This window comes from Peromyscus maniculatus, chromosome 10, assembly GCF_049852395.1.
Source record: "Peromyscus maniculatus bairdii isolate BWxNUB_F1_BW_parent chromosome 10, HU_Pman_BW_mat_3.1, whole genome shotgun sequence".
Taxonomy (NCBI): domain Eukaryota; kingdom Metazoa; phylum Chordata; class Mammalia; order Rodentia; family Cricetidae; genus Peromyscus; species Peromyscus maniculatus.
Genome location: NC_134861.1, coordinates 61,066,607 through 61,093,028, shown reverse-complemented (window position 1 = coordinate 61,093,028; position 26,422 = coordinate 61,066,607). Strand labels below are relative to the sequence as shown.

Genomic DNA, 26,422 nt, shown 5'->3' with positions numbered 1-26,422 from the left:
GGTTTTGCACGGAGAAAAAATCATGCATTCTTTCCTCTACCAATGACTGGAGTCAACAAACAGAATCAGTACTGATTTCAATACCAAACACTACTAACCCAAACTACACTTCCTTTGCATCGCTAGCCCGCCTGTCCCAAGGCTAGGAGCAGTTAGAACGAGCAAGTCAAAGCAGTCCCTCCTGTACTTACCCTATCAAAGCCCATAGCACACAGGTTTTCTATTTTTTTGGTGTATTCTGGACTAGAAACTGGTGCTCCAGCATACACATGTGCCCAAAGTCGAGCTGTCTGCTTGAACATTTCAGGATTTTGTTTGTACTACACGGAAGGGAAAAAAACGATTAACATGACAATACAGTTGATCGGTAACCGCAGCTCAACTAAGACTCTAGTTAAGACGGGACGGGGGCTGTGGAGCAGTGAATGGCAGCGAGAGCCGGGTCACCAGTTCAGTCCCCAGCACCCCATGTGACCAAACCCAAACGGCCTCATTTCCCACCGCGGATGTGTCATTCAAAACATGAAGCTTTGTGAAAAGAAAGGACAGAGTTAGTACACGTCACAAACATCTAATATTAAATGAACTATTATTGAGATGTTCTAATCACTGTATACAAATTAGACAACTAAATAAAATCAGCAGCATGTGAAATTACATGAATGTTGGCTGATAAATATAACCAACTATGCTACTAGGCAGAGCTCAAGCTGAGACACCCCTCTTCAAGCTGTTCTGTGTAGTAAAAAGAACACAACACTCAAAAACCCTAACTTGTATCATGCTTTAAGAAAATTTAAAACTCAGAGTCCTTTAGATAGTAAGATTTGCCACATGAATTTGAAAGAGATGTGTGGTAGTCTTATTATTATTATTATTATTATTATTATTATTATTATTATTATTATGTATACAGTGTTCTGCCTGCATGTATCCCTGCAGGCCAGAAGAGGGCACCGGATCGAACTACACATGGCTTTGAGCGACCTGGAGGTTGCTGGGTATTGAACTCAGGACATCTGAAAGAGCAACACATGTGGGAAAGAAACTAGATCTGGACGGCAGCACACGGGTGCTCACTGTGCAATGCTCCATACATTAGGAAACAGCCTCTACCACGTACCCAATGAAACCATTTCCAAATTTAGTCCCGATACAGACTGTTCATATGCTGACATCAAATATTAAAAACGACATACACACGTCTAAGGAAGTCTTTCAAAGTGGCCTGCTTACCTGATTCGCTACTACTGCATCTTGGGGGTCATCTGGTTCCGCAGCTGCCAACAGTGCTTGCAATGACAATAATACCGTGCGCAGAGTCATTGCTGCTGCCCTACATTTCAAAACAGGAGACATCCCTCTTAAAAGGGGCTCTGAAGGACATAACCAAAGCGTATGCTTTCTGAACTGACACAAGAGTTTACAAATGCATGTTTGCCAATATGTGATCCTTACAATGAGTCTATTTCTAAGACAATGCACATCATCGGATCCGGATCCAACCTTGCTTTTTCTCCTCGAAACTTTTACCTATCTTGTAAGCTTTTCATTTTTAATTCGTTTTCTCCTTAAAGAAAACATTTTAGAATTTATGTGTATGAGTGTTTTTCTCCATGTATGTTATGTGCACCACAGTGCCTGGTGCCAATGAAGGTCAGAAGAGGCTCTGGATCCCCTAGAACTAGAGTTACAGATGATCACAAGCAGCTGTAAGGATGCTTGGAAGCAGTCAAGCCCTCTGCAAGAACAAATGCTCTTAACCACGAAGCAACCTCTCCAGTTCCTTACCCACATTTCTTAATAAAGAGATAATTAAAGTTATCAATACTAATACAACCTGTGGAATTTTTTGCAAGAATTTTGTTTTTTGTTTTGTTTTTCAAGACAGGGTTTCTCTGTGTAACAGAGTAGACCAGGCTGACCTTGAACTCAGAGATCAGCGTGCCTCTGCCTCCCAAGTGCTGGGACTATAAAGGCGTGCACCACCACCGCCGGGATAATTTTATTGTTTTGAATTATAAGAATATTTATGTATGTGCACATGAGTAGAGGTGGTTACAGAAGCCAGAAGCAGCTGATCCCCTCCAGTTCAACTACAGACAGTTGTATACCACTCCACATAGGGACTGGGAATTCAACTTGGGTCCTTTGAAAAGCAGTACATGCCTTTGAGCACTGACCCATCACTCCAGCCATCTCTTTGAAGGGCAAATAAATTGGCTTTGAAAAGTTCTGCAATCAGTCCATAATATTCCAAACTAGGACAAATTTTTATTTAAACTATTACCACTTGGGTTTGGAGAGAGGCTCACAGGTACCCATGTGTACTGCTTTGGCAGAGGACCTGAGTTTAGGTCCCAGCACCCATACTGGACAGCTCACAATTGCCTGTAACTCTAGCTCCAGGAGACCTAATGCTTTCTGGCCTCCTGAGGCACCCACATAGACTACACATACACACACCAACACATATACATAGTTAGAAATAAAAATAAGTAATGCTTCTAAATATATTTACAACAAAAACCTTGTACTTTATAAAGCAATTATTTGTTTAAAATTTGCTTCTAATAATGAAATGTTAATGAATGTAAAAACTACAACGCTAATATGTATTGAAGAACCAACAGTCTAGTCTTCTGAGGCACCAGCCTGTCAGCCTAGGGCCTTGTGAAGGCAAGACACTCTACCACTAAGCTACAACTCGATTCCCGGGATGCTCAATTTTTAACCACACAAATGACCATTCTAAATCAGTCTTTTCTGGTTGAGCTCATAATTCCTAAAAGCCTCATCTACAGAGCAAGTACCAGGACAGCCAGGGCTACACAGTGAGACTCTGTCTCGAAACAAAGCTAACCAGTGATTATTTGCAGTATCCATGGATAATATATAAAACAAGACAATCCTAAATGTTTAGGCAAAAAAAGATAACTTTTAGAAACAGCATGTGTTAAAGCAGTCAGTTTCATTCAATGTCCTTCCCCTCCTGATGAGCAGCATCAGCAGGACTAGGGAACTTAGTTTGGGGACTGAGTCTAGCTACAGAAAAAAGAACTGGTCCCTCCTGTCTCGTCTTCCCAAGTGCTAAGACTTTCGGCACGTATTACGAATGCTCAGCTGATGCCTTGGGAACTTAAGAAATGAATATTCTCACCACACCCCTGCTCAATTAAAAGCTGGGAATATTTGAACAGATTGTCCGACAAAAATGACAGAAAATAGTATTTGAAAAATCTTGTTCTTTACAATTGAAGCTAACTGGCACCAGCAGCTCTCCACCAACGAAGCGAGTGCAAGATAGGTCTCTATTTCATATAGTAAAATGTTCACTACAGAGCCGGGCGGTGGTGGCACACACCGTTAAGTCTAGCACTCAGGAGGCAGAGGCAGGTGGATCTCAAGGCCAGCCTGGTTTACAGAGTGAGTTCCAGGATAGCCAGGCTGTTGTTATACTGAGAAACCCTGTCTCAAAGGAAGAAAGAAAAAAAAAGTTCACTATACATGGTTCTCTACAATGATCTCTGGGAAGTCAGGCACGGTAAGATAGATATAATCCTAGCACTTGGGAGAGGAAAGCAGGAGGTCCAATTCAGCCTAAGGGATAAAGCAAGACTGTCTAATTCAAGGGAGGAAGAAGAAGCAATCAGAATGAAAATTTCTAACTGATCAATTTCTATCTCTAATGAATCTAGAGCAATTAGAAAAACCTGACATGATGCTTCGAGGGAGCTGACCTTGCCAAGCACAGTCCTGAAAACCTTTACACCAGCATGTGGTAGATACAGAAAACCAAGACTATAAGGGAATCCTTAGCTACACAAAGCATTGTGGGCTACACCGAGACCTGTCTCAAAAATCAAAAACCATAGAGTAAATAAAACAATAAACAGGCTGCCATGCTGCCTTAGCATTGAAAACGCAATCATTCTTTTCAAAGCTTTTAAAGCACAGGTTGGTGGTGCAAGCCTTTCCTCTCAGGAGCACTGTAGGCAGCAGAAGCAGGCCAAGGGTTGAAGCCAGCCTGGTCTGCAGTTTCAGTCACCTCAGTCATCCAAGCTTTCTATCCCAGCTGACAAAGCAGACCTCGGGGTTCAATGTCCTAAGAGCTTCAAAGATAATTCTCACCCAAGAGTGGAAATATATTTTTAGCACATACAGAGGCTGATGTGATGGCTAAGGAGATAAAAACACTTGTGACACCAGCCTGAAGACCCAAGTTCATCCCCAGAACTCAGGTAAAGGGTCCAAGAGAGAACAGAATCCATAATGATGTCCTATGACCGTCACACAGACACCACACCCACACATACAATAAACAAGCTCTTAAAGAAATATAAGTTAGAACACATAACCGAACAAACGCCCTTAAATAGTCATACTTGTCTTTCCATTACCACACGAAGATGGAAATTCTTTCCTTAGGAGAGTATATCACTCTAATTTTAATTCTTTAGGAATTTTAGTTGCTGGAGAGATGGTTCAGTGATTAAGGGTCCTTGCTGCTCCTTCAGAAGACACAAGTACAGTTCCCAGACCCTATAGCAGCTTCCACGTGTCTGTAACTACAGGTATATGAGTTTCAACACTCTGTGGCCTCCACAGGCATCAGGCAGACATGTGATACACACATACACAAAACCAAAAGGCCAAAAACATACATTTTTTTTTTAATCTGAAAGAAAGACAGAGGGAGGGAGGGAGGGAGGGAGGGAGGGAGGGAGGGAGGGAGGGAGGGAGGGAGGAAGGAAAAGGAAAAAGAAATTTCTAAGGTTGTTTTCTTCCTCCCTCCCTCCCTCCTTCCCGGTTTTGTTTTTTGTTTTTTGAGACAGGGTTTCTTTGTGTAGCTTTGGAGCCTTTCCTGGAACTTGATCTGTAGACCAGGCTGGCCTCGAACTCACAGAGATCCGCCTGCCTCTGCCTCCCAAGTGCTAGGATTAAAGGCGTGCGCCACCACCGCCCGTCTTTCTTTTTTTTTCATATTCATAGGTGCTGTGTCTGCATGAGGGTGCCAGGTACACTGGACCGGGAGGTACAGGCAGCTGTGTGAGCTGCCATGTGGGTGCTGGGAATTGATCCTGGTCTCTGGAAGAGCAGCCAGTGCTAGTTAACTGCTGAGTCGTCTCGCCAGCCCCTCTAAGGTTATGTTTAAAGGCACATTCACATTTAAAAGTAGCCTAAATTTATCAGCATAAAGATGAGCCATACTAGCAAAGCAACACAAAACAGGACAGAAGAATACCATTCACAACACTGAAACATGCAACACCAGCTGCTTAACCTAACAGGCTGATGGACTTGTTTTCCTTTGACGGTGTTACAACACAGAACCAAGCCAAGCACTCTCTAACATGAGCTAAGAGAGCTAAAAAGCCCAAGTCTGCCAAGAACTTTCTTACACCCTTGCTTTTTTGTTCAGCATTGTGAAGAAAAAATTTCACTTTCTGTCCTAACGAGGCCTTGAACTAATGCTAGAATTACAGGTGTGGGAAACCATGCTTAATTCACGTGCTTTATGTATGTGTATATGTATGCACGCACCTGTCTATTTTTTTAAATCTGTTTACTTTATGTAGATGAGTTTTCTGTCCGCAACGTTTGTCTGTGTATCATGGGTGTGGCCAGTGCCTGCAGAGGCCAGAGGAGGGTGTGGACCCCCTGCTGCTGGAGTTAGATGTGAGCTGCCATGCAGGTGCTGGGAGTTGAACCCAGGTCCTCTAGAAGAGCAGTCAATGCTCTTAACTACTGAGACCTCTCTCCATTAACTAAATTACTTCTTTTAAAAAATGATGTTCGGGGCTGGAGAGATGACTCAGTAGTTAAGAGTACTCAACTCTTTCAGAGGACTCAGGTTCCCCACACCCACACGGCAGCTCACAACTGCCTGTAACTCTAGTTCCAGGAGACTGGATGCCCATGGGAAAACACCCATACACATAAAACAAAAATAAATTAAAAGAGAAAGAAAGAAAATGTGTTTGAGCCAGATAGTAGTAGCACATGCCTTTAATCCAGCAAAGACAGGATGTTCTCTGAGTTCCAGACCAGCCTGGTCTAACAGAGCGAATTCCACAACAGTGAATTCTAGCACAGGCCTTTCATTCCAGTGCTCCAGAGGCAGAGGGAGGCAAATCTCTGTAGATTCGGAACCTGGTCTACAGAGTGAGTTCCAGGGCAGCCAGGGTTACACAGTGAAACCCTGTCATGAAAAACCAAAACAAAAAACAAAACAAAACAAAACAAAAACAAACAAAAAAAAAAAACAATGAAAGAAAAGGATGTTTGCCATCAAAATAAAACCAAACCAGAAAATGACAGTTGCTAGTAAAGATGTGTACAGAAAATTTCACTCTCATTCAGTTAGTACCATCAGTGTGGAAATTCCTCCAACAGTACATGGAGCTAATACAATAAAAATTAAACAGAGATCCAGCCATACTACGTCTGCACTACACGCAGGCTAGCAGCACTATGCACAAGTGCCCAAAGAGAGCTGCAGTTTCCCCTGACGAGTGAATGGATCAACAAAACCTTCTAGTTTTTAGTTTAGCCTTAACATGTCATCTGTGACATGTACAATGCTACCATACCGATAAACCTTAAAGCATTATGTGACCTAGAATAAACCGGACATAAAAGGACAAATCATCTTATGATTTTATTGAAGGCAACTGAAGTCTTCAAACCCAAGTTTCATCTTTTAGGTTAAAAAATTCTGAGCTACGAGTGGTGGCACGCGCCTTTAATCTCAGCACCCAGGAGGCAGAGGCAGGCGGATCGCCTCTCCAGCCTGGACTACAGAACAAGTTCTAAGACAGCCAGAGCTATACAGAGAAACCCTGTCTCGAAAAAACCTAATAAAAGTCATTCTTGAAACTGTCTGCATAAAGAACTTAACATAATTCGACCACATACTTAAAAATGGTCAGGAAGAAGCCAACTGTCCCTTCCCACCATCCCTCGGGACGCTCCTTTCCAATTTGGGCAGAATGGTCCTCACAGAGTGGAAATAAGGACCGTCAGACACTAAAAAGAACATACCACCTCAAGAATACACCACCAACATCCATAAGCAACCTCATGGAGAAGCCTCAAAGATTAGTGATCCTGTGCACGTGGAGATGTAAGAACTACCAAGAAAGGAGACAGGGACTCCAAAAGTGTTGACTCAACAGAGTTGTCTGGGCTGAATGTGCAACATGCCTAACATGAACTAAGGAGGAAGACTCGCAAACCACGCCTGAGAGTTTGTTCATGTGTTGTAACGACTTGAATGAAAATATGTCCTACATAGTGACATGTATTTCAACACTTGGTCCCGAGTTGAGAGTGCTGTTTGGAAGGTTTACGGTACTTTGAGAATGTAGAGCCCTGCTGGAGGAGAGTCATGGGAGTGAGCTGATGCAGCTCCCCTCTTCCCGTTCACTGTTTGCTGGTATGCCAGTGAAATGGTAAGAGGCTGCACTGGCAGGCTGTCTGCTGCCCTCGGCTCCCTGCCATTATGGATTCTTGCCTTCTGGAACCATAACATAAAATAAACACTTTCATTTCTAAGTTGCTTGTGGTCATGATATTTTATCACATCAACAGAAAAATAACTGATACACTTGTATTCTCACACCACTTTTTAAAACGTAGCTTCCTGTCCCAAAAAAAAAAAGACAGGAGGTTGGTGATAAACAAATAAACTGATAAATGAATGAATGAATGAATGAATGAATAAATGAATAAATAAAAAAGGAAGCATGAAGACATGAAGTTGGGAAAAGATGGCAGGGGATATTGAGGAAGCTGAAGGGGAGAAATGAGAAGGGATATAATCATATTTCAATGTGTATACATTATGAAATTCTCAAAATAAAAGGTATTAATTTTTTTAAGTAATACTAGCCAGGTATGGTGGTACACACTTAAATCCCAACATTTAGGAGGAGAGGCAGACAGATCTTTGTCTTTCAGGCTAGCCTGGTCTTTATGAGATCTCACCTAATAAATAAATAGATGACAGGTAAATGAATGAATGGTGCAATACTGGCTAATGATACTCAAGACACTTTGAAATAACTGCTACAAATACCAAACAAAGCCAACCCTAGAAACTATCTTTGATGGCAATAACACATATTTTTATTGTTTTATATTAATCTTTAAAATCTAAATTTGCTAATGTAAAAAATTAAGTATCTGAAGAAACCTCATTCTTGTCACAAGTGCTAATTAAACCTGTACTTCACTGAGCTTTTCAGGATTTCATACGTATAATTAATTTTATTTTAGGAAGTACTAAAAGGCAAACAGAAATATGAAAATTCAAAATCTATTAGCTGGGGTCGGCAAGATGGCTCAGCGGGTGAAGAGGCCGCAGTGCAAGGCTGGAACCAACTCCGTGCCCGACAGAGAAGGAAGGCGACGGGAAGGAGAGGAAGAAGGGCTCCACAAGTTGTCTGTCCTCTCACCTCCCGCATGCCCGAGGCCCGTGCTCACACTCCACCTACACACACTGATGACTCTCCGATAGTCCAGCACTGGCCTGGCCTGCAGCCCAAAGTTCAATCACCAGCAAGGCAAAAACAATGAAAAACCAGGGATGGGGGGTGGGCGACGACGGGACCAACGGGGTCTGCCAGAGCTTGACAGCCTGAATTGAATCCCCAAGGCCCATATGGTAGGAGAGGACGCCTCAGACGGCACACATACACACGTACACAAACACAGACGAACAGACAGACAGACAGACACTTTAGACCTATCTTTATCAAATGAACACAGCTTTCGTGATAATGCTGCAAATGGCCTGCGTAGAGCAGGGAGACTGAGAGGGACAGGCCACTGCAGTCATTCAGACAAAAGGAACCCAAAGGACAGCAGGGAAGCTGCCTGTGAGACCACAAGTGTACTAACAGATTGGTGTAGACAGATACACAGCACCAGAGAAAAGAAAAGCCAAGCCTGGTGCGGTGGCGCACGCCTTTAACCTGAGCATGGGGAGGCAGAGATAGTGGATCTCTGTGAGTTCGAGGCCAGGCTGATCTAGAGTAATATCCGGGGTAGCCAATGCTACAGTGAGACCCTGTCTAAATTTAAAAAAGAAAAGAATGAAATTCCAAGATCATAATGAGGCTTCCACCTAAGAAACTGACCAGAGGTACAACTGCTAAGAGCTTCAATGAGGAAGACTATGGAAAGAAGCCAAAAGATTTTTCTTTGTTTCTTTACGTTTACTTATGTGTATGGGTATGTTTTGCCTGGAGGTATGTCTGTGTACCATGTGTGAGCTTAATGCTCCCTGAGCCAGAAAAGGGCACCAAATGTCACGGCACTACAGCATGTGGGTGCTGAGATTCCAACCTAAATTCTCTGGAAGAACACCCAGTGTTTTTAACTGTTGAGTCATCTCTCCAGTCCCCAAAGAATTTCATGATGTAGTAGAACTGGCTGTGTAGAGCAGACCAGCCTCTAACTAACAAAGACCTGCCTGCCCCACCTCCTAGATGCTGACATTACCAAAGGTGTGCATCACCAACTCCAGGAACAGTGGGATGGTTGGTTTTTAACACACTCAAGATGTTTATTATGTAATTCAAATACAGATAAGTAGACATTAACATGAGCTTGGAGTGTAAGAACGTACTCATATGCTGGCTCATAAGATGGCTCAGTGAGTGGAGGCATTTAATGGGAGAAAGGTACTGATTGCTAGAGGCTGACCTCTGCCTCTCTCCATGCTCTGTTATTCCATGTTCACACAGACACAAATAGTTTAAAATGTAAAAAGAAATATAATAGGAAAATAAGGAGGATATTTGTAACTTGACAGTTTGTAAACGAGAAAATATGACCTCAGAGTAGCAAAGATGGAGAAGGAGAATCTAGACCTGACCCCTGCAGCATTCTCATGGGCAGAGACCCCAGAGACACAGAAAAACAAGCAGGTTATGGAGTGGAAACAGGAAAAGAAAGCCAGAATGGACTTCCTGGAAGCAAAATAAAAACAGAACATCTCTAATTATGCAAATATGCACTGACATCACTAAGACGTGAAGTTAGAAGAGGCTGTAAATAAAAATGTTATGGAAAAAACAAAACCAAACCACGAGACCTTGACTTTTAAGACGCTGGCAAAACAGTCACAAATCAAAGAGTGACTACTTACGTATATTCTAAAATAAATCAGGAAACTTCGAACAAAAAGAAACTAAAACAGGAATCCTACTGTCACAGAAAAAAAACCAAACTGCCCATCTACTAACTGTCATGACTGCAGTATGAGTACTACCAACTATCACTTTCTTTCCCTTCGAAAGGTGAACACAAGTTTAAAGATCTGAGCACTAATACATGATTTCTGTAAGATCAGTGCTCCGCGTATAAACATCTGAGCACTAATGCATGATTTCTGTAAGATCAGAGCTCCAAGTATAAACATCTGAGCACTAATGCATGATTTCTGTAAGATCAGTGCTCCGCGTATAAACATCTGAGCACTAATGCATGATTTCTGTAAGATCAGAGCTCCAAGTATAAACATCTGAACACTAATACATGATTTCTGTAAGATCAGTGCTCTGCGTATTCTTGCCAACAGCACTGTTTTCCTGTGTTTGGTGACATCACATACTTTTATTTTTCCCCTTCCAGAGCAGGATCTCACTATGTAGCCCAGGCTAGCTTCAGACTTAACAATCATCCTACCTCAGTCCTCCAAGTGCTGGAATCACAGGTGACTATTCCCTTCCTCAATTTCATTTTATAATTCTAGACAGTTTTTCCATTAGTAAGATTATGTGCTAATTATGAGTAAGGACATTGAATGGCTAATCTAGTCCATCACATTAATTACTGCTAAAATATACCAGGCTCCATTCTAAATATATCACATGAACCAATGTACTTCATTCTCTCAGGCCAGTAAAGTAAACATAAGTGTCATCTCACAAATAAGAAAGCCAAGGGGCACAAATATGCTTATAACAATACAACCTCACAAATGGAATAGGGATTTAAATCTGAAGGCTAGAGAAACAGGAACTCTGAAATACTCAACCACTACCAAGAGCGATGAACATGCTCCTATAATCCCAGCACTGTGAAGCGTAAGGCAAGAAAAGAGCTCCAGTTCCAGGGCTAGCGTGGGCTGCACAGCACAACCTTCTTGAAGAGAAAACAAACAAGCAAACAAAGCAAACCAGTGTGCTTGTGCCCGCAGCTGCACCAGTGAAATAATTCAGCAAGCGAAGGTGCTTGCTGCTTCCCCGAGACTGCGACCTTGAGCTCGGTCCTGGGGCCCAGAGAGCGCAGAGCACAGACATCTACAGGCTTCGTCTGACCTCCACCGGGGCAAGTGCGCACACGCGCATACACACACACACACACACACACACACACACACACACACACACACACACACACACTTAAAACTTAAAAATCAAACTCAAAAATACACGAACACAGTAACTAAGCAAATGACATGAAAGAAGACTTAGGTAAAAGAAAATACTACTTGCAAAAGACCTGGTGCCACCCGAGAGCCAAACTGCGCTCAATGAATACAACTCGACGAGAGAGGTGACAGCTTCAAGTTACATTTTTAGTCTCTTACAAACACCTTCTAAACAGGAAGGAAATTACCAAAATAAGAAATGGAACCCAAGTTTTAAAATGTAAAATTAGCACCTGACATTTCTTTAAAAGTGTCCATACTTTAAGCAGCAGTTTACAAAAAGTCTCTTAAGTACCTAGTTGAAAGTATATTTTGATTGAGATCATGACAGCTCTTTAAAGTATAACTTAAGTTTTGGAGAATTAACACACTTCACATTCTTAGTCTTGGTTCTCCTATGAGACAGAGAAGAGAGCAAATTCAGAAGTCTCTTACCATTGATCTTTCAGGATATCCAAACAAATAGCCCCTGTGACGGAACTAATATTAGGATGCCATATTTTAGTGATAAACCGGACCTAGAATATAAAGCACACTTGAGTTTTTAAGTAACAAGGGAAAAACAAAACAAAACAAAAACCCCAGTATGTAAAGATAAAACAGAACTAGAAGAAAATGATATTCCAAAAGAAATTATATACTTTTATGGCATCATTTTTCCAAGGAGGTATTTAGTGAAAAAAGATTTCAGTAGGCCAAAGGTCAATGACATATGTTTAAAACTTTTAATGTACATTCTACATGCAAACACAACTAACAATTATTAGATGTTTACACTGTACCTAGTATTATGCTAGATGTGAAAAATAAAAGACTATAAAATCCAATAAAATAGCATGTAAAACCAAATAGAGACATTAAATGATACCTACCCAAGTATGAGGTAAGGTACAAAACAGGCTTAAAGAAAAATGGATGCATAGGTACTAATGGCTTATAATGGTCCTAATTTCTCTATACAAGTTATTCTCAAACATTATTAAATAATTCAAATATTTGAAGGCCTACTAATACATGTCTAACACTACTGAGAAACTTAATTTTAGAGTTTAAGAAAACTAAAATCAAGATGGGCGTGGTAGCAGACACCTTTAATTCTAGCATTGGGGGACCAGAAGCCAGACCTCTGTGAGAGTTGGAGGCCAGCCTGATTTACATAGACAGTTCATGCCGCCACGGCTACAAAAACACTGTATTCAATGATACCTACCTTCTCTCAATAGCTCTAAAGAATGCTCACTCCTGACCTGACTATCTGTGACAGGCCAGCTCATCCGTCCAATGTAAGATCATGCTATTAGCTTGACTTTAGACCACAACTCAGATCCCCCTAAATCCCATACTCGACTCTCTGCCTCACTATCCCGGGAATTCAAGGATATGGTGCTGGTGTTCTGCCTGAACTTTGGTGTGCTATTTCTTTTCTCAGTGCCATTCTTCTATGCTCTCCTCCCCTGCACTAAACTCATACTTTGAGCTTCCATTATTTTTCACTTCTTCCTAATCTATTCCCACAGAATCCTTTACTTCACCCTGCTGCATATAACTGACTTCACAGCTGTCATCTGTCTTGTCTGGTCGTTAATGAAAGGTTCTGTCTCTACCACCTGCTTTAGCATCTTCAGTGTCTAAAGTACCCGACACTTACTGTATATACGGACAATTACGGCAAATTTGTGTCACAGGGATAAACAAGAGCTCTTTCAAATTCACACAAAGTCAAGTAAGGCAGACAGGACTTATGCACAGCACTCTGACTACACTTGGATGGGTCCCTGAAAAGGCTAGAAATGGGTGTCAGATCCCTGGGAGCTGGAATTGCAGGAAATTGTAAGCTGCCTAAGATATGTGCCTAGAAATGAACTCCGATTCTCCGAAAGAGCAGCCAGAGCTTCAAGCTGAACCAGGCAGCCCTCCAGCAACCATTTCTTTGTAACAAATATACACACAAAAATGTCCAACTTAATAACCAATCAATAAATTAAACTCATAAAGACATCAAATAATCACTGAAATTAACAGCAATTATCTCAAGGAAAGCATAGCACTCTATAATTTTTGATAATTTATTTTAAGACAAAGTCTCACTCTGTATCCCTGATAGGTCTGGAACTGTATAGATCAGGCTGGCCAACAGATGGCCTACCTCTGTCTCCCCAGTGCTAGGATTAAAGGTGTGCTCCACCACACCCAGCTACAATCTTTTTCTTTTAGATTGATTGATTTATTTCACGTATATGAGTGCTCAATCTGCATGTATGTCTTTATGCCAGAAGAGGGCATCAGATCTCAACATAGATGGTTGTGAGCCCCCATGTGGATGCAGAACTTGAACTCAGGCCCACTGGAAGGGCAGCAGCCAGTGTTCTTACCCTGAGCCATCTCTCCAGCCTCTGCTCTGTAATCTTAAAGTGCTTCAGCCTTCGTGACAAAAATGAAATATTCAGTATTTTTGTTTCCTTTGGTTTTTAAGATAATGACCCCAAACTCAGGATCCTCCTGTCTCAGCCTCCAGGGTGGAGAAACTTTAAAGCTGCACTAACAGCAAGCTTTTGTAAAACAGAATTTTAAATTACTGCTAAAGATGCCAGAAAGAGCATTTAGGCAAGTGAACTCGGGTTCTTTATAAGAGTAGCAAGTGCTCTTAACCACTGAGCAATCTGTCCAGTTCCCAAACAATTTCATTATTCCAGAATGAAACTAAGCATTCCCTGTCACTTTGTGATGGCCCAATTCTTTTTTTAAAGATTTACTTATGTATTATGTATATAGTGTTCTGTCTGCATATATCCCTGCAGGCCAAAAGAGGGCACCAGATCTCATTACAGATGGTTGGGAGCCACCATGTGGTTGCTGGGAATTGAACTCAGGACCTCTGGAGGAGCAGCCAGTGCTCTTAATCTCTGAGCCATCTCTCCAGCCCCACCCCCATACATATTTATTGAAGATATATAGATGTACAGAACAAGAAATTAAATGGAGCAAGGAAACTGTTAAATTAATTCTTATTCTGATGTGAAAAAAATTTGAATTTAGATGGTCCAATAAAGACAATTTTTCTTCAAGAAAACACTCAGTTATCACCTACCCATTCAGCAGTGACAGACTAATAAAACATGTTTGTGTACACCAGCATTCCATCCCCTATTTTTTTCTTATTGTTTTTATCACCTTTTCCCTCCTTTCTTGCTCTGCCTTTCCTGAGCCTTATGTTATCCCTAAGCAACCACACGCTTTCCACGCCACTGTTCTAAACCCACCTACTATCCACCAAATACCTATGTTTCTTCCATTTCTTTAATTCCTGAACTAAGTTTACAGAAATCTAAAACTTAACAAACAAACAAACAAAAAGTTGGCAGGGATGAAGTTAAGAAACAGAGCCAAGTGGGTGGGACACCTCCCGTCCCGGCATCTGGGAGGGCTAGTCACAATATCTGTGCAGAGTTCTAGGCCTGCCTGAAATGAGTGTAAAAGTCAAATCAGGTACCAGATCTTACGCCCACTTGGGAGGCAGAGGCAGGTGGACTGCTGAGAAGACTTGGCAAGCATGGTGTACACACCAAGTTTCAGGGCAGCCAGAGATACATAGTAAAACTGTGTCTCAAAATAAACAAGGAAACAAATTAACAAAACAAAACAAGCAAGCAAGCAAACTAAGAGTGGCTGAAAAGGCTCAGTAATTGTAAGGTCTTGATGAGTCAGTCCGAGGTGGTGTTTCCCAACTTCAAACCCCAGGACTTGGGAGGCAGAGAAAGGCTATCTCTGGGAAGCCAACTCGGTCAACACAATTGGACAGACACCCCCTTGGGATACAGTCTCTCTACTATGCAGCTTTGGCTAGCCTGGAACTCACAGAAAAGTTGGAATATAATACCATGCACAGCCCGTGAGACTCTCAAACAAACAAACAAACAAACAAACAAACAAACAAAACTTGTGCTGTGGGGCCTAACAGCACGAATTCAAATCCCCACAACCCATGAAAAGGTAAAAATTGAGAACTCAATCTACAAGTTGTCCTCTGATCTACACATGCACACCACAGCGTAAATACACAATACTGCAATGTTGGGGAGCAGTGCAATGACACAGTGGTCTTTCTGAGTCACACTCTGCATCAATTAAAAACATTTAAGTGATTTGTAGTACTCTAGTACTATATACACTAATAAAACCAATTCAAGTCTCTATTTTCATGCATTAGCACCATGTAAGAAATTCAAAGCTTGCTGGGCAGTGGTGACACATGCCTTTAATTTTAACACTGGGGAGGCAGAGGCAGGTGGCTCTTTGTGAGTTAGGCAGGGGGATCTCTGTGAGTTCGAGGCCAGCCTGGTCTACTGAGCAAGTTCCAAGGACAGACTCCAAGACTACACAGAGAAAACCTGTTTCAAAAAAAAAAAAAAAAAAAATCTGAATATTGTATACACAGAGAGAAAATTGTTATAGATCAGAAAAGAGACACTGCTTAGTTATACTAGCAACGATTATCAGTACTATTCTCTCTTCCTACAATGTACAGTCTCCATCTCTCATTCTCAATTCATTAAATATTACAGTTCCTACTTCATGTTAGACAGAGACACAAGCTCACATTCCATCATTAACTTTGATGAAAAACAACTTCAGAATGTTGTATTTACTCCGTAATAGACAATACTTCACTAAAAGGAAAGAAAATACTCTTTCCTTTAACATTCAGTTATTTACCATATTCAGTATGGTATTTAACATTCAGTTTCAGAGCTGGAGAAATGGCTCCGTGGTTAATAGAACTGGTCATTCTCCCAGAGGACTGGGGGTTCACTTCCAAGCGCCCAGATGTTTGTTTCTTTTTTAAAAAATAAACTGCATTTAAAGAAAGCCAAAGGCTCAGATATTTACTGCTTTAGTGTATGAAGATGTTTTCCAAGCATTTATGTCTGTGCACCACGTGTATGCCTGGTGTCCAGGGAGACCAAAAGGTGGCCCTGGATACCATGAACCTGGATGCGCAGAGGACTACGAGCCATTACATGGGTTCTAGGACTCAAATCCAGACCCTCTCAAAGAGCAGCCAGTGCTCTTGACACCATCTCCCCAGTCCCCTCACAACTATTTCTAACTCCAATTCCAGGGGACACAAGACACTTCCAAGGGCACTGCATGTATGTGGTGCACATACATATATGCACACAAAACCATACACATAAAATAAAAATAATCTAAAGTAATTACTACTTCTTTCATATATTAAAGAGCTATATTGGCTAGTCCAGTAGTGAGTTGGCCATTCTAACTGGGGGCTCAAACAGCTATATAAACCCAGCCCATCAGCATCTAATTCTAAATTACTTTTTTTTTTTTTTTTTTGGTTTTTTGAGACAGGGTTTCTCTGTAGCTTCAGAGCCTGTCCTGGAACTCCCTTTGTAGACCAGGCTGGCCTCGAACTCACAGAGATCTGCCTGCCTCTGCCTCCCACCACCACCCAGCTCTAAATTTTTATTACCTCAAGAAGAAACCCTGGGCCACAGCATTTGCCTAGTCGGCACGAGGCCCCATGTTCACCCTGAACATAACAAAAATAGACAGGAAAAAATGAAAGCAAAGGGGTGAGAACATGAGCCGGTGAGAAAAAGGAAGTGATGCCCAAACGTGGAGAGCTGAGTCTAAATCAAACACACATGTGCTCAAGCACGTGCACACTCACACACAGAGGGGTGGGGTAATATACGCTGTTCTTACTCCTTCCGTATCAGGATCGCGGAAGGATACTCAGTCTAGTAACCTAACACACAGACTACCCAGTCCTCAGGAACCTGGATGCTCAAAGTCAGCCCTCAGCCCAAGTTCTCTCACCTTTTAGAGCTAAAGGCCATTACAGAAAACGGAAATTCACAGCACAGACCACAGTCATCACGACTGTTGTCTAATACTGAAAATGCAATGGCTGTAAAGCCTGTTTCTCCCTTCCTTTTCATTTCCATCTGGAATGAAAAATACAGTGGTGCTTGGGTCTAGGAGTTCATGACCAGCACAGGCAACACAGGGAAAACCCTTCTCAAAACCAAAAACCCACTGGGCACGGTATCAAACCTTTCTTCTAAGAATTCGGGACATAGAGGCAGGCAGATCTCCATGAGTTCCAGGCCAGGCAAGGTTACACAGAGGGACTGTCTCAAAACAAACAAAACACCCGTGGACTGACTAAATGGCTCAGAGAACAAAGGCAGTTGTTGCAAACCAAGTCTTACAACTCGAGTTTGATCCCTGGGCCCCAAGTAGTAACCGAAGAAACAACTCCCACAGTGTGTCCTTTAACAGACATCAGTGTGTGCACATCAGTGTGTCCACCTGCATTTACAGAGTGAGTGTGTGTACATACACAGTAAATAAGCAAATAAATTTATCGAAAGCCCACTCATGAGAATGGATAAACAAAGTGGAATATTTACATACAATGAATGAAACACTCAACATTAACAAGGGAGGAAATTTGAACGTGTGACAACATGGATGAACAGAGGCAACAAAATGCTAAGGTCAGACACCCAAGGGCAATACTGTGTGATTTGTCTTCTACAATAAACACAGAACAGCCAAATTCACAGACACAGACAAAACAGAACAATGGTTTTTCTTTGCTTTTTGGGGGAGGTGGGGAGAATGGTATTTTATTTAGATAGGGTCTCTTCTATTTGTAGCTCTACCTGGCCTGGAACTCGATATGTAGACCAAGTTAGCCTGGAACTCACAGAGATTCACCTGCCTCAGCCTCCCCTCAGCTGGAATTTCAACAGTGGTTTATAAAAGCTGGAACTAGGGCACTAGAGAATTACTATTTAATGAACACACATTTCACTTTAGGAAGATGAAGAAAGTCTGGAGTAGATGCTTATGGTTACACAAAATGCCAATACATACTGCTGAATAATACATCTAGAACTGGCTGAGGGGGCGAGGGATGTAGCTCCAGAGTGCTCACCAAGAATGTAGAAAGCCCTGCCTCTAATCCCAGCACTCAGGAGGTGAATGCACGAGGATCATCAAGGTCATCCTCAGTACATAGACAGCTACTTTGTCTCAACCAATTAAAGGGTTAAATTGGTCAATTTTATTTTACTATATTTTACCACCATTACAAAAAGAAAAGCAAACTCCCTTCCCTCTCAAAAGTGAGATGTACATGAGCAACAGAGCAACAGAGCTCCACACTCATCCTGGAACACTGCAGGTGAAGCCAAGAAGTAGTCTAATGTGCACAAGGCTATAGGTCCAATCCACAGCAACAAAAAACAATGAACGAAAAATATTCAACCTGCAAGTTTCACTACCATATTAATTCCTGTTTGTATTTTGGTGCTGTGTACATTTTGGTTTTGTTTTCAAGAGGTTTCTGGTACAGCGCCAGAGGGCCTTAATCTCCAGGGGTTGAGGTTACAGGTTCTTATCCACTCTTAAGTAGAAACAACCAAGAGGTTAAGTGATACATTCCAGAACATTTCAGCTGCTATGATATGCTGATCAAGGACATTCAACTATTAAAAGCTATAGATAAAATACAGAAGTAATAATGCCACTGAAAGACACATATTCAATACATGAATTGGTACTCATTATGTTAGCATTATATAAATTTTATAAAATACTAATGAGATGGGGAACAACTCTTTATTTAAGAGCATTTCTTGCTCTTCCAGGACCCAAGTTCAGTTCTCAGCACCTACAAATGGCAGCTTACAAAGTCTCAGAACTGCTTGTATCCAGATTCTAACTATAAGGGATACCTTCTTCTAGTCTCATGGGCACCCATACACACTTCATACACATATTCATATTCACATGCATCCACATAAATACCTTTAAGAACAAAAACTACAGGCCAGGAAAGCCTTGACATCCAGCATCTGGGAGTCAGAGGCAGTTGGATTTCTGGAAGTTCCTGAGGCCAGCATGGTCTATCTACACAGGGAGTTCCAGACAAGTCAGAGTTGCACAGTGACCCACTGTCTCAAAATAGTGGGGGAGAAGGGTAGAGGGTCGGCTCAGAGGTTCAAACGTTTCATGGAGGGCTATCAAGATGGCTTGGAGATTAGGAGCACTAGCTGTTCTTTCCATGAATCCAGGTTTGATTCCCAGCAACCACATGGCAGCTTACAATTATCTGTAACTCCAGGACCAGGGAAGGCCCTCTTCTGGCCTCTGTGCTCACTGGATCACACAGTGCACAGGCATATATGCAGGACAAACACTCAAAACCCATTTAAAAACGAAACAAAGCAAAGCAAAACAAAAATCAAAGACATCTGCTCCTCTTGTAAAGGAGCCATGTTTTGCTGCCAGCCTCAGGAGACAGCTCATAACCGCCTTTAACTCTAGCTCCAAGGGACTCAGGTAAGTTCTCTTCTGGACTCTTTAGGTGTCTGCTCTTCCATATGCACACAGAGATATACAATTAAAAATAAAAATAAATAAACCCATTAAATTATTAACCCAGCACTTGGAGGCAGATCTCTGATTTCAAGGCCAGCCTGGTCTACGTGGTAAGATTCTGCCCAAATAAATAAGAGCAGATAAATCTATTTTTTTTTAAATGAAAGCTAAAAAAGAAGTATTCGTTGGGCACAGTTTACAAAGATGTATTACTCTGTATTAGGCTGGGTTTCCTTGTTACATACAGTCCTTGAGTAATGGACTTTTTGGTCCATTCTTTCTCAATACTCATCACAGTTAAAATAATGGCTTTTCCCTTCTACAAGGTGAGCTCCATAAAAGCAGAGTGGAAATCTTCCTGATAAATTCCTTGCACACTTTATGCATTTTCTTAGTTTGTTATTTGTTGTAATTTGTTTGGGGTTTTTCTTTTTGGCAGTAATTCAAATAGAACCCAAGGCCTAGCACATGCAAGGAAAGTGCTCTAGCAATGAGCTAGCTAATCCTTGATCCTCAAATAATTCCTAAATGAGTGGAATATACTTCTTTAAACATTTATTTAAAACAAGAAAGAAGCTCTCTCTAAATCAATAATCTAGCTATTTTTCTGAAGCTAGTACTTGGGCCCTTATGAGATACACATTGTACTTCAATATACAGTCATCAACGGCTACCTTTAGTAAACTCTGCTTTCCACTCTAATTTCAGAAGCAAACCATTGACCAGTGCCTGAAATCTGGTCTATTAAATTTAGTCACATTAACTCAGAATGCTGGAAGTGAAATATATTGATATACATATATTAATAAGGTGAGTCAAAAATATAAAATATTTTCAAACTCCATGCACAAAAGCAGGCTTACAATACCTTAGGGGGATTAAATGGATATGTTTCTGGTATTTTTATCTCTAGTTGATATCTTCCACCTAAAAAAAAAGGAAAAAACAAAATTGAGAATGATTGACTCAAATATGTGAAACCAAATACACTGAAAGACTGTTTCAAAATATCTATTTTGTATTGAGTGCTGAGAAAATTAGAATTCCAAAATAAAATAATCAGTTATAATTTTATAAGAATAAAGCATAGAAAACTTTCACTGTATATAATTATATTAATTAGCAGTAACAGAACTAGAGACACAAAAATACATTAACTCTATAGACAAACCAATGTCAAATATTTTATTATTAATTAGTAGCATAAGGTTCAGGTCTTATTTTCTCTAGTCCACCTGGTAAGAGATACCAACAGGAAACAGAAGGTTTAAAAAAAGGAGGGAGGCAAGGAATTACAGGACACACAGCAGAGACAAAGGACAGAGATATGTCATTAACAGAAGGAAAACTCTCTTAACTAGTTCTCTCCAAAGTCTCGACCTTTCCATTCATGCCCCTAAGTGGGGCAAGGGGCGACATACCTGTAACCCCAGCACTTGAATAGTATAGAAAGAAGAGAACCACTGGACGGTGGTGGCACACTCCTTTAATCCCAGTACTAGTGAAGCAGAGGCAGGGGGATCTCTGTGAGTTCGAGGCCAGCCTGGTCTACAGAGTGAATTCCAGGACAGTCAGGGCAACAAAGAGAAACCCTGTCTCAGGGAGGAAAAAAAGAGAAAGGAAGGGAGGGGGGAGGGGGGAGGGAGGGAGGAAGGGAGGGAGGGAGGAGAAAAGAAAAGAAAAAAGAGAAGAGAAGAGGAGAAGAAAAGAAAGGAAAGGAAAGGAGAAGAAGAGAAGAGGAGGGGAGGGAGGGGAGGGGAGGGGAGGGGAGGGGAGGGGAGGGGAGGGGAGGGGAGGGGAGGGGAGGGGAGGGGAGGGGAGGGGAGGGGAGGGGAGGGGAGGGGAGGGGAGGGGAGAGGAGAACCAGAAATCCAAGGCCAACCTTGGCTTCACAGAAAGTTCAAGACTAGCTTGGGCTACATAAGAACTGTCTTGAACAAAACTAAAAGAATCAACTTGTGTCCCTAACTTAGATGTCAACATTTTGCTTAAAAGAACAAAACAGGGAAGAGAGGGATCTTTGATTGGTATGTAAAATGAATAAAAAATTTTTAATTTAAAAAAATGGGAAAAAAACAAAACAAAAGAATAAACAAGCTCAACACTATATTCTTCCAAGATATTACAAAGTACTAACTGGCAATAATTTATGTAAACAGAAAGCAACTTTCTGTTTGGTTTTAAAGTTACCTTGGTATGGGAAGACTAGAAGATCTCCTGATTCAAACCCCTACTGACCTAGAGCAGAGCATTCAAGGCCAGCCTGCCTTAAACACACCTCTCTCCTGCTCCCCAAAATTCTACCTCTAATTAACCTCCCAGTTCTAGATTTCCTGACCCACTAACATGAAAGATTTGCTATTAAAAAACAGGAAATAAAACTGTGCTACTGAAATACACATGAAACGAGGTGATTTTTCTATTAATAATCAAGGTATAAACTAGATTTTTAAAAAAACTAGCCATGTTACTGAATCACTTAATTAGAGATTTCATTACAATATTATTCTTTCATACTCATGTGAAAAGTAACGTATAGTAAGAAGTACGCTAGTCGGCCAGGCAGTGGTGGTACATGCCTTTAATCCCAGCACTTGGAGGCAAAGGATCTCTGTGAGTTTCAGGCCAGCCTGAACAGCCAGAGCTACACAGAAAAACCTTGTCTCGGAAAACTAAAAGAAGTGTGCTAGTGGCATTATTATCATCAACCAATCAGCTCTTGATAAATGTTAAGCAGGGAACTGTTGTCAGTACATCAGGGGTCCTATCAAATCTACCTTTCTCCACTGTTGTGAAAGTATGCATGTGCATCTCAGAAAAAAACAAAGAGCATTTCACAATACTAGGTTCTGTAAGCAACCCCCCCCCCCTCCCAGGCAAATCCAAGGTCTCACTCTCTAGCCCAGGCTGGCCTTAAACCTGCAGGTCTGCCTCAGCTTTCCAAGTGCTGTGACTACAGAAATGCAACATTGTTCTGCATCTTTACAAGCTTTCTGATTCAATTGTTTTGTCTTAAATTCCTTTTGGTAGAGTCCCCTCTATTGAATGATAAATGAACTGAACAAGAATCTGAATCAAGAACACATGGAAAAAGTGAAATATAAAGAATATTATATTAAGACATTTGAGTATATTATGTAAAGCTTGAGGGATGGATATATGTATGGTTCAGCAGTTAAAAGCACTTGTTCTTGCAGAAGAATCAAGTTCAGTACCCAGCACCCACGTGGTGGCTCACAACAGCCTATGACTCCACTGGCAGAGGATCTGAAGCCCTGAGCACCAGGCACATACATGGTGCACAGACATTCATCAGGCAAAACATCTATACCCATAAAAATACTTAATAATAAAGCATGGTGGTGCCCACCTTTAATCCCAGCACTCAAGAGGCAGAAGCAGGATTCACACCATAAAGATACATGCTCAGCTATGTTCATAGCAGCACTATTTGTAATAGCCAGAACCTGGAAACAACCTAGATGCCCATCAACAGAAGAATGGATGAAAAAAATGTGGTACATATACACAATGGAGTACTACTCAGCAGAGAAAAACAATGAAAGCATGAAATTTGCAGGCAAATGGATGGAACTAGAAAATATCATCCTGAGTGAGGTAACCCAAACCCAGAAAGACAGTTATGGTATGTACTCACTCATTGGTGGATTCTAGATATAAAATGAACAATCAGACCACAACCCATAGAACCATAGAGGCTATATATATATAGCATGGAGGTCCGTAGGACGACTGTGGCATATAATAAATTTCAGTTTTACTCAATTATTGAAAAAAAAATAGCCAAATGAATGGAAACACATGAACTATGAACCAAAGACTGAGGGGCTCCCAGCTGGATCAGGCCCTCTGAATAGGTGAGACAGTTGATTGGCTTGATCAGTTTGGGAGGCATTTAGGCAGTGGGACCAAGTCCTGTGCTCATTCCACGAGTTGGCTGTTTGAAACCAGGAACTTATGCAGGGACACTTGGCTCAGTCTGGGAGGAAGGGACTGGACCTCCCTGGACTAAGTCTACCAAGTCGATCACAGTCCTCGGGGGAGGACTTGTCCTGGAGGAGATGGGAATGGAGGGTGGGCTGGGGGTAAGGGGAGGGCGTGGGAGGGGGGAGAATAGGGGAACCCATGGCTGATATGTAGAACTGAATGGTATTGTAAAATAAAAAATATATATCACAAAAAAAAAAAAAAAAAAAAAAGAAAACCAGTCCCAACAAAAGAAAGTAAAGACAGGTAAGAGAAAGGTACTGAAAAGAATTTTGAAACTATGGAGATGGCCCTTATATTAAGGATTATAAATGACAATTCCAATACAGGTATAATGCAATTAGCTTGAATAATATGTAGACTCATTGTTTCCTTTTTCAATCGATTACTAAAGTGAGAATAAAATCGCAGCCTATACTCATGAGGAAGTGGCTCCAGCACGCACACACGCACACACACGCACACACGCACACACACGCACACGCGCACGCGCACACACACACACACACACACACACACACACACACACACGACTTTCTCTTCCCCGAAGAGCCTCTCTTCTAACTAAACTTCACCTTTATCTGTCACAAAGCTCTTCCTTCTTAAATGCTCAACACGATTTTCAGGAGTAGTTTAATAGCCCAGAGATATTATATAAATACTGTTAGATTGTGGAGTTCTCAAAATCCTGTTTCTACTCCACATTACATTGGGTTGTCTTGACCTAGACAACAACTTTCATACAAAATCACTGTAGGATCAGTCATGACATACAATAATTGCCGCTTGGACAATGGATATGAAAGTGCATCACTAAGTGATCTCTCCTGTGCAAACATCACGGCCCATCAAAGCAGCTAACTGATGCTGGGTATTCAGCTAGCTCAAGGGCCCACAGTCATACAAGTGGCCCCATCACTGAACATCTAAGGCATTTTTATAAGCAGAATACACAACGACCTTCAATATAATTTATTTACTTCTTGAGGAATAGCTTTTATTCTATTTATGTTTTATGCCACTTTAGAGACCAGATCTTGCTATGTTACCTAGGCTAGCCTTAAACTCTTACGCTCAGCTCTTCTTCTCACCCCCCTAAATAGCTAAGTACAGACATGCCAATACACACAACTTTAATAGCTTCCAATTATTAAACATTTAGCAACTTCTTCTTCTATCTTGTCAGCTGGGAGTGGGGCTGAAACACATCCTCTATAGCCTACTCATTTCTGGAACTTAGGTATCCTAGGGCAGCCCTGAATTCAGAGCACTCCTCAGCCTCTCAATGCTAGGGATACAAGTGAGAGCCCACTATGTCCAGAGAGACAAGGGTGAGCTTTAACTTCCTCCAAAGAGAAGAAAGGAGGTGGAGGAGGAGAGTTACTGAACCGCCATTTAGTCACCAATTTGAAAGAACTTTGAGACAAAAGAACTAAATTAGTTCTTTACCACAAATTTACTTAAAAAAAGGAAGTTAAGAAACCGGAGTAAGTGAAATGCAATATGGGCATTTTCCATGTTCGTTCTCTCTGATACTCTTTAATGATAATACAGATGAGTATTTACAGGTCAACTTTGACTTTAAGTTAGACCACAAACAAAAGCAGGCTGAGGGGCCACAGCCCAGTCAGAGCTTCTCCAGGAGGCCATGGCCCTGAGTTCTAAGCCCAGGATGCCTATCTCAGCTCCAAAAGAAAGCATCGGAAGGAAACAACAAACAACAAACTCACCCTCAAAACACAACAGCAAGGCTGCCTTCCTTCACAGGAAAGCAGATTTTCACCTGCGCTCATATGCAGAAGGAAAGCTTGACTTAAATGGTACTTTTCTTCAAATACTGCTTCAACAGTTTTATGATAAAAAGATCTTAAAATAATCTACTCTTCAAGCACTTGCCCCCAAATCATAAGAGAACTAATAAAAAATATTGTCTTATTTTAAAGCAGCTACAGAAATAAACAAATAACTTGTTTTACCAAATATGGAATGTTTTATCTTAATTAAGAAAAAATAGGGCTGGAGAGATGGCTCAGAGGTTAAGAGCACTGACTGTTCTTCCAGAGTTCCTGAGTTCAATTCCCAGCAACCACATGGTGGCTCACAACCATCTGTAATGAGATCTGGTGCCCTCTTCTGGCTTGCAGGAATACATGCAAGCAGAACACTGTAAACATAATAAATAAACAACATGATAAATAAATAAATATATATTTAAAAATAATAATAAATCTTTAAAAAAAGAAAGAAAAAATATATATTATCTACTTTTTCCAAGTTCATTTATTTATGAAACATGGCTAATAAGGTAACAAACATTCTATCCACTGAGACTAAGAGGTCCCCGTGTATTGTAAGTTTGCTGGAGAGCTCTAGAATAATACTATTTCTTGCATTTTAAAAATATCTGAACAATCTCAAAAAGCACTTCAGGAACAATTATGAGGTTAGGGATGTAGATCAGTTTATAACTTCTTGGGAACATACACAAGGCCTTGAATTTAATCCTTAGTACCACAAAAAAAAAAAAAAAAAAAAAAACCATAATTACAATACCTG

The 26,422-nt window shown here is 41.1% G+C and overlaps 1 protein-coding gene across 3 annotated transcripts in view; it reads right to left on the bottom strand.

Annotated features, from left to right (window-relative positions):
- The window catches only part of Ube2k (ubiquitin conjugating enzyme E2 K), a 58,355-nt gene that overhangs the window by 340 nt on the left and 31,593 nt on the right, over positions 1-26,422 (bottom strand). For 2 of the 3 annotated variants that reach the window (XM_015993445.3, XM_006974610.4), the window contains 4 exons: positions 20,727-20,785; positions 11,879-11,961; positions 1,237-1,336; positions 192-320 (listed from right to left, as the gene is read on the bottom strand). In XM_015993445.3, coding sequence (XP_015848931.1) covers positions 192-320; positions 1,237-1,326 — 219 coding nt within the window. In that variant the 5' untranslated portion in view covers positions 1,327-1,336; positions 11,879-11,961; positions 20,727-20,785. The remainder of the gene's footprint in view (positions 1-191; positions 321-1,236; positions 1,337-11,878; positions 11,962-20,726; positions 20,786-26,422) is intronic. The other variant, XM_076546348.1, reaches the window with a different exon arrangement.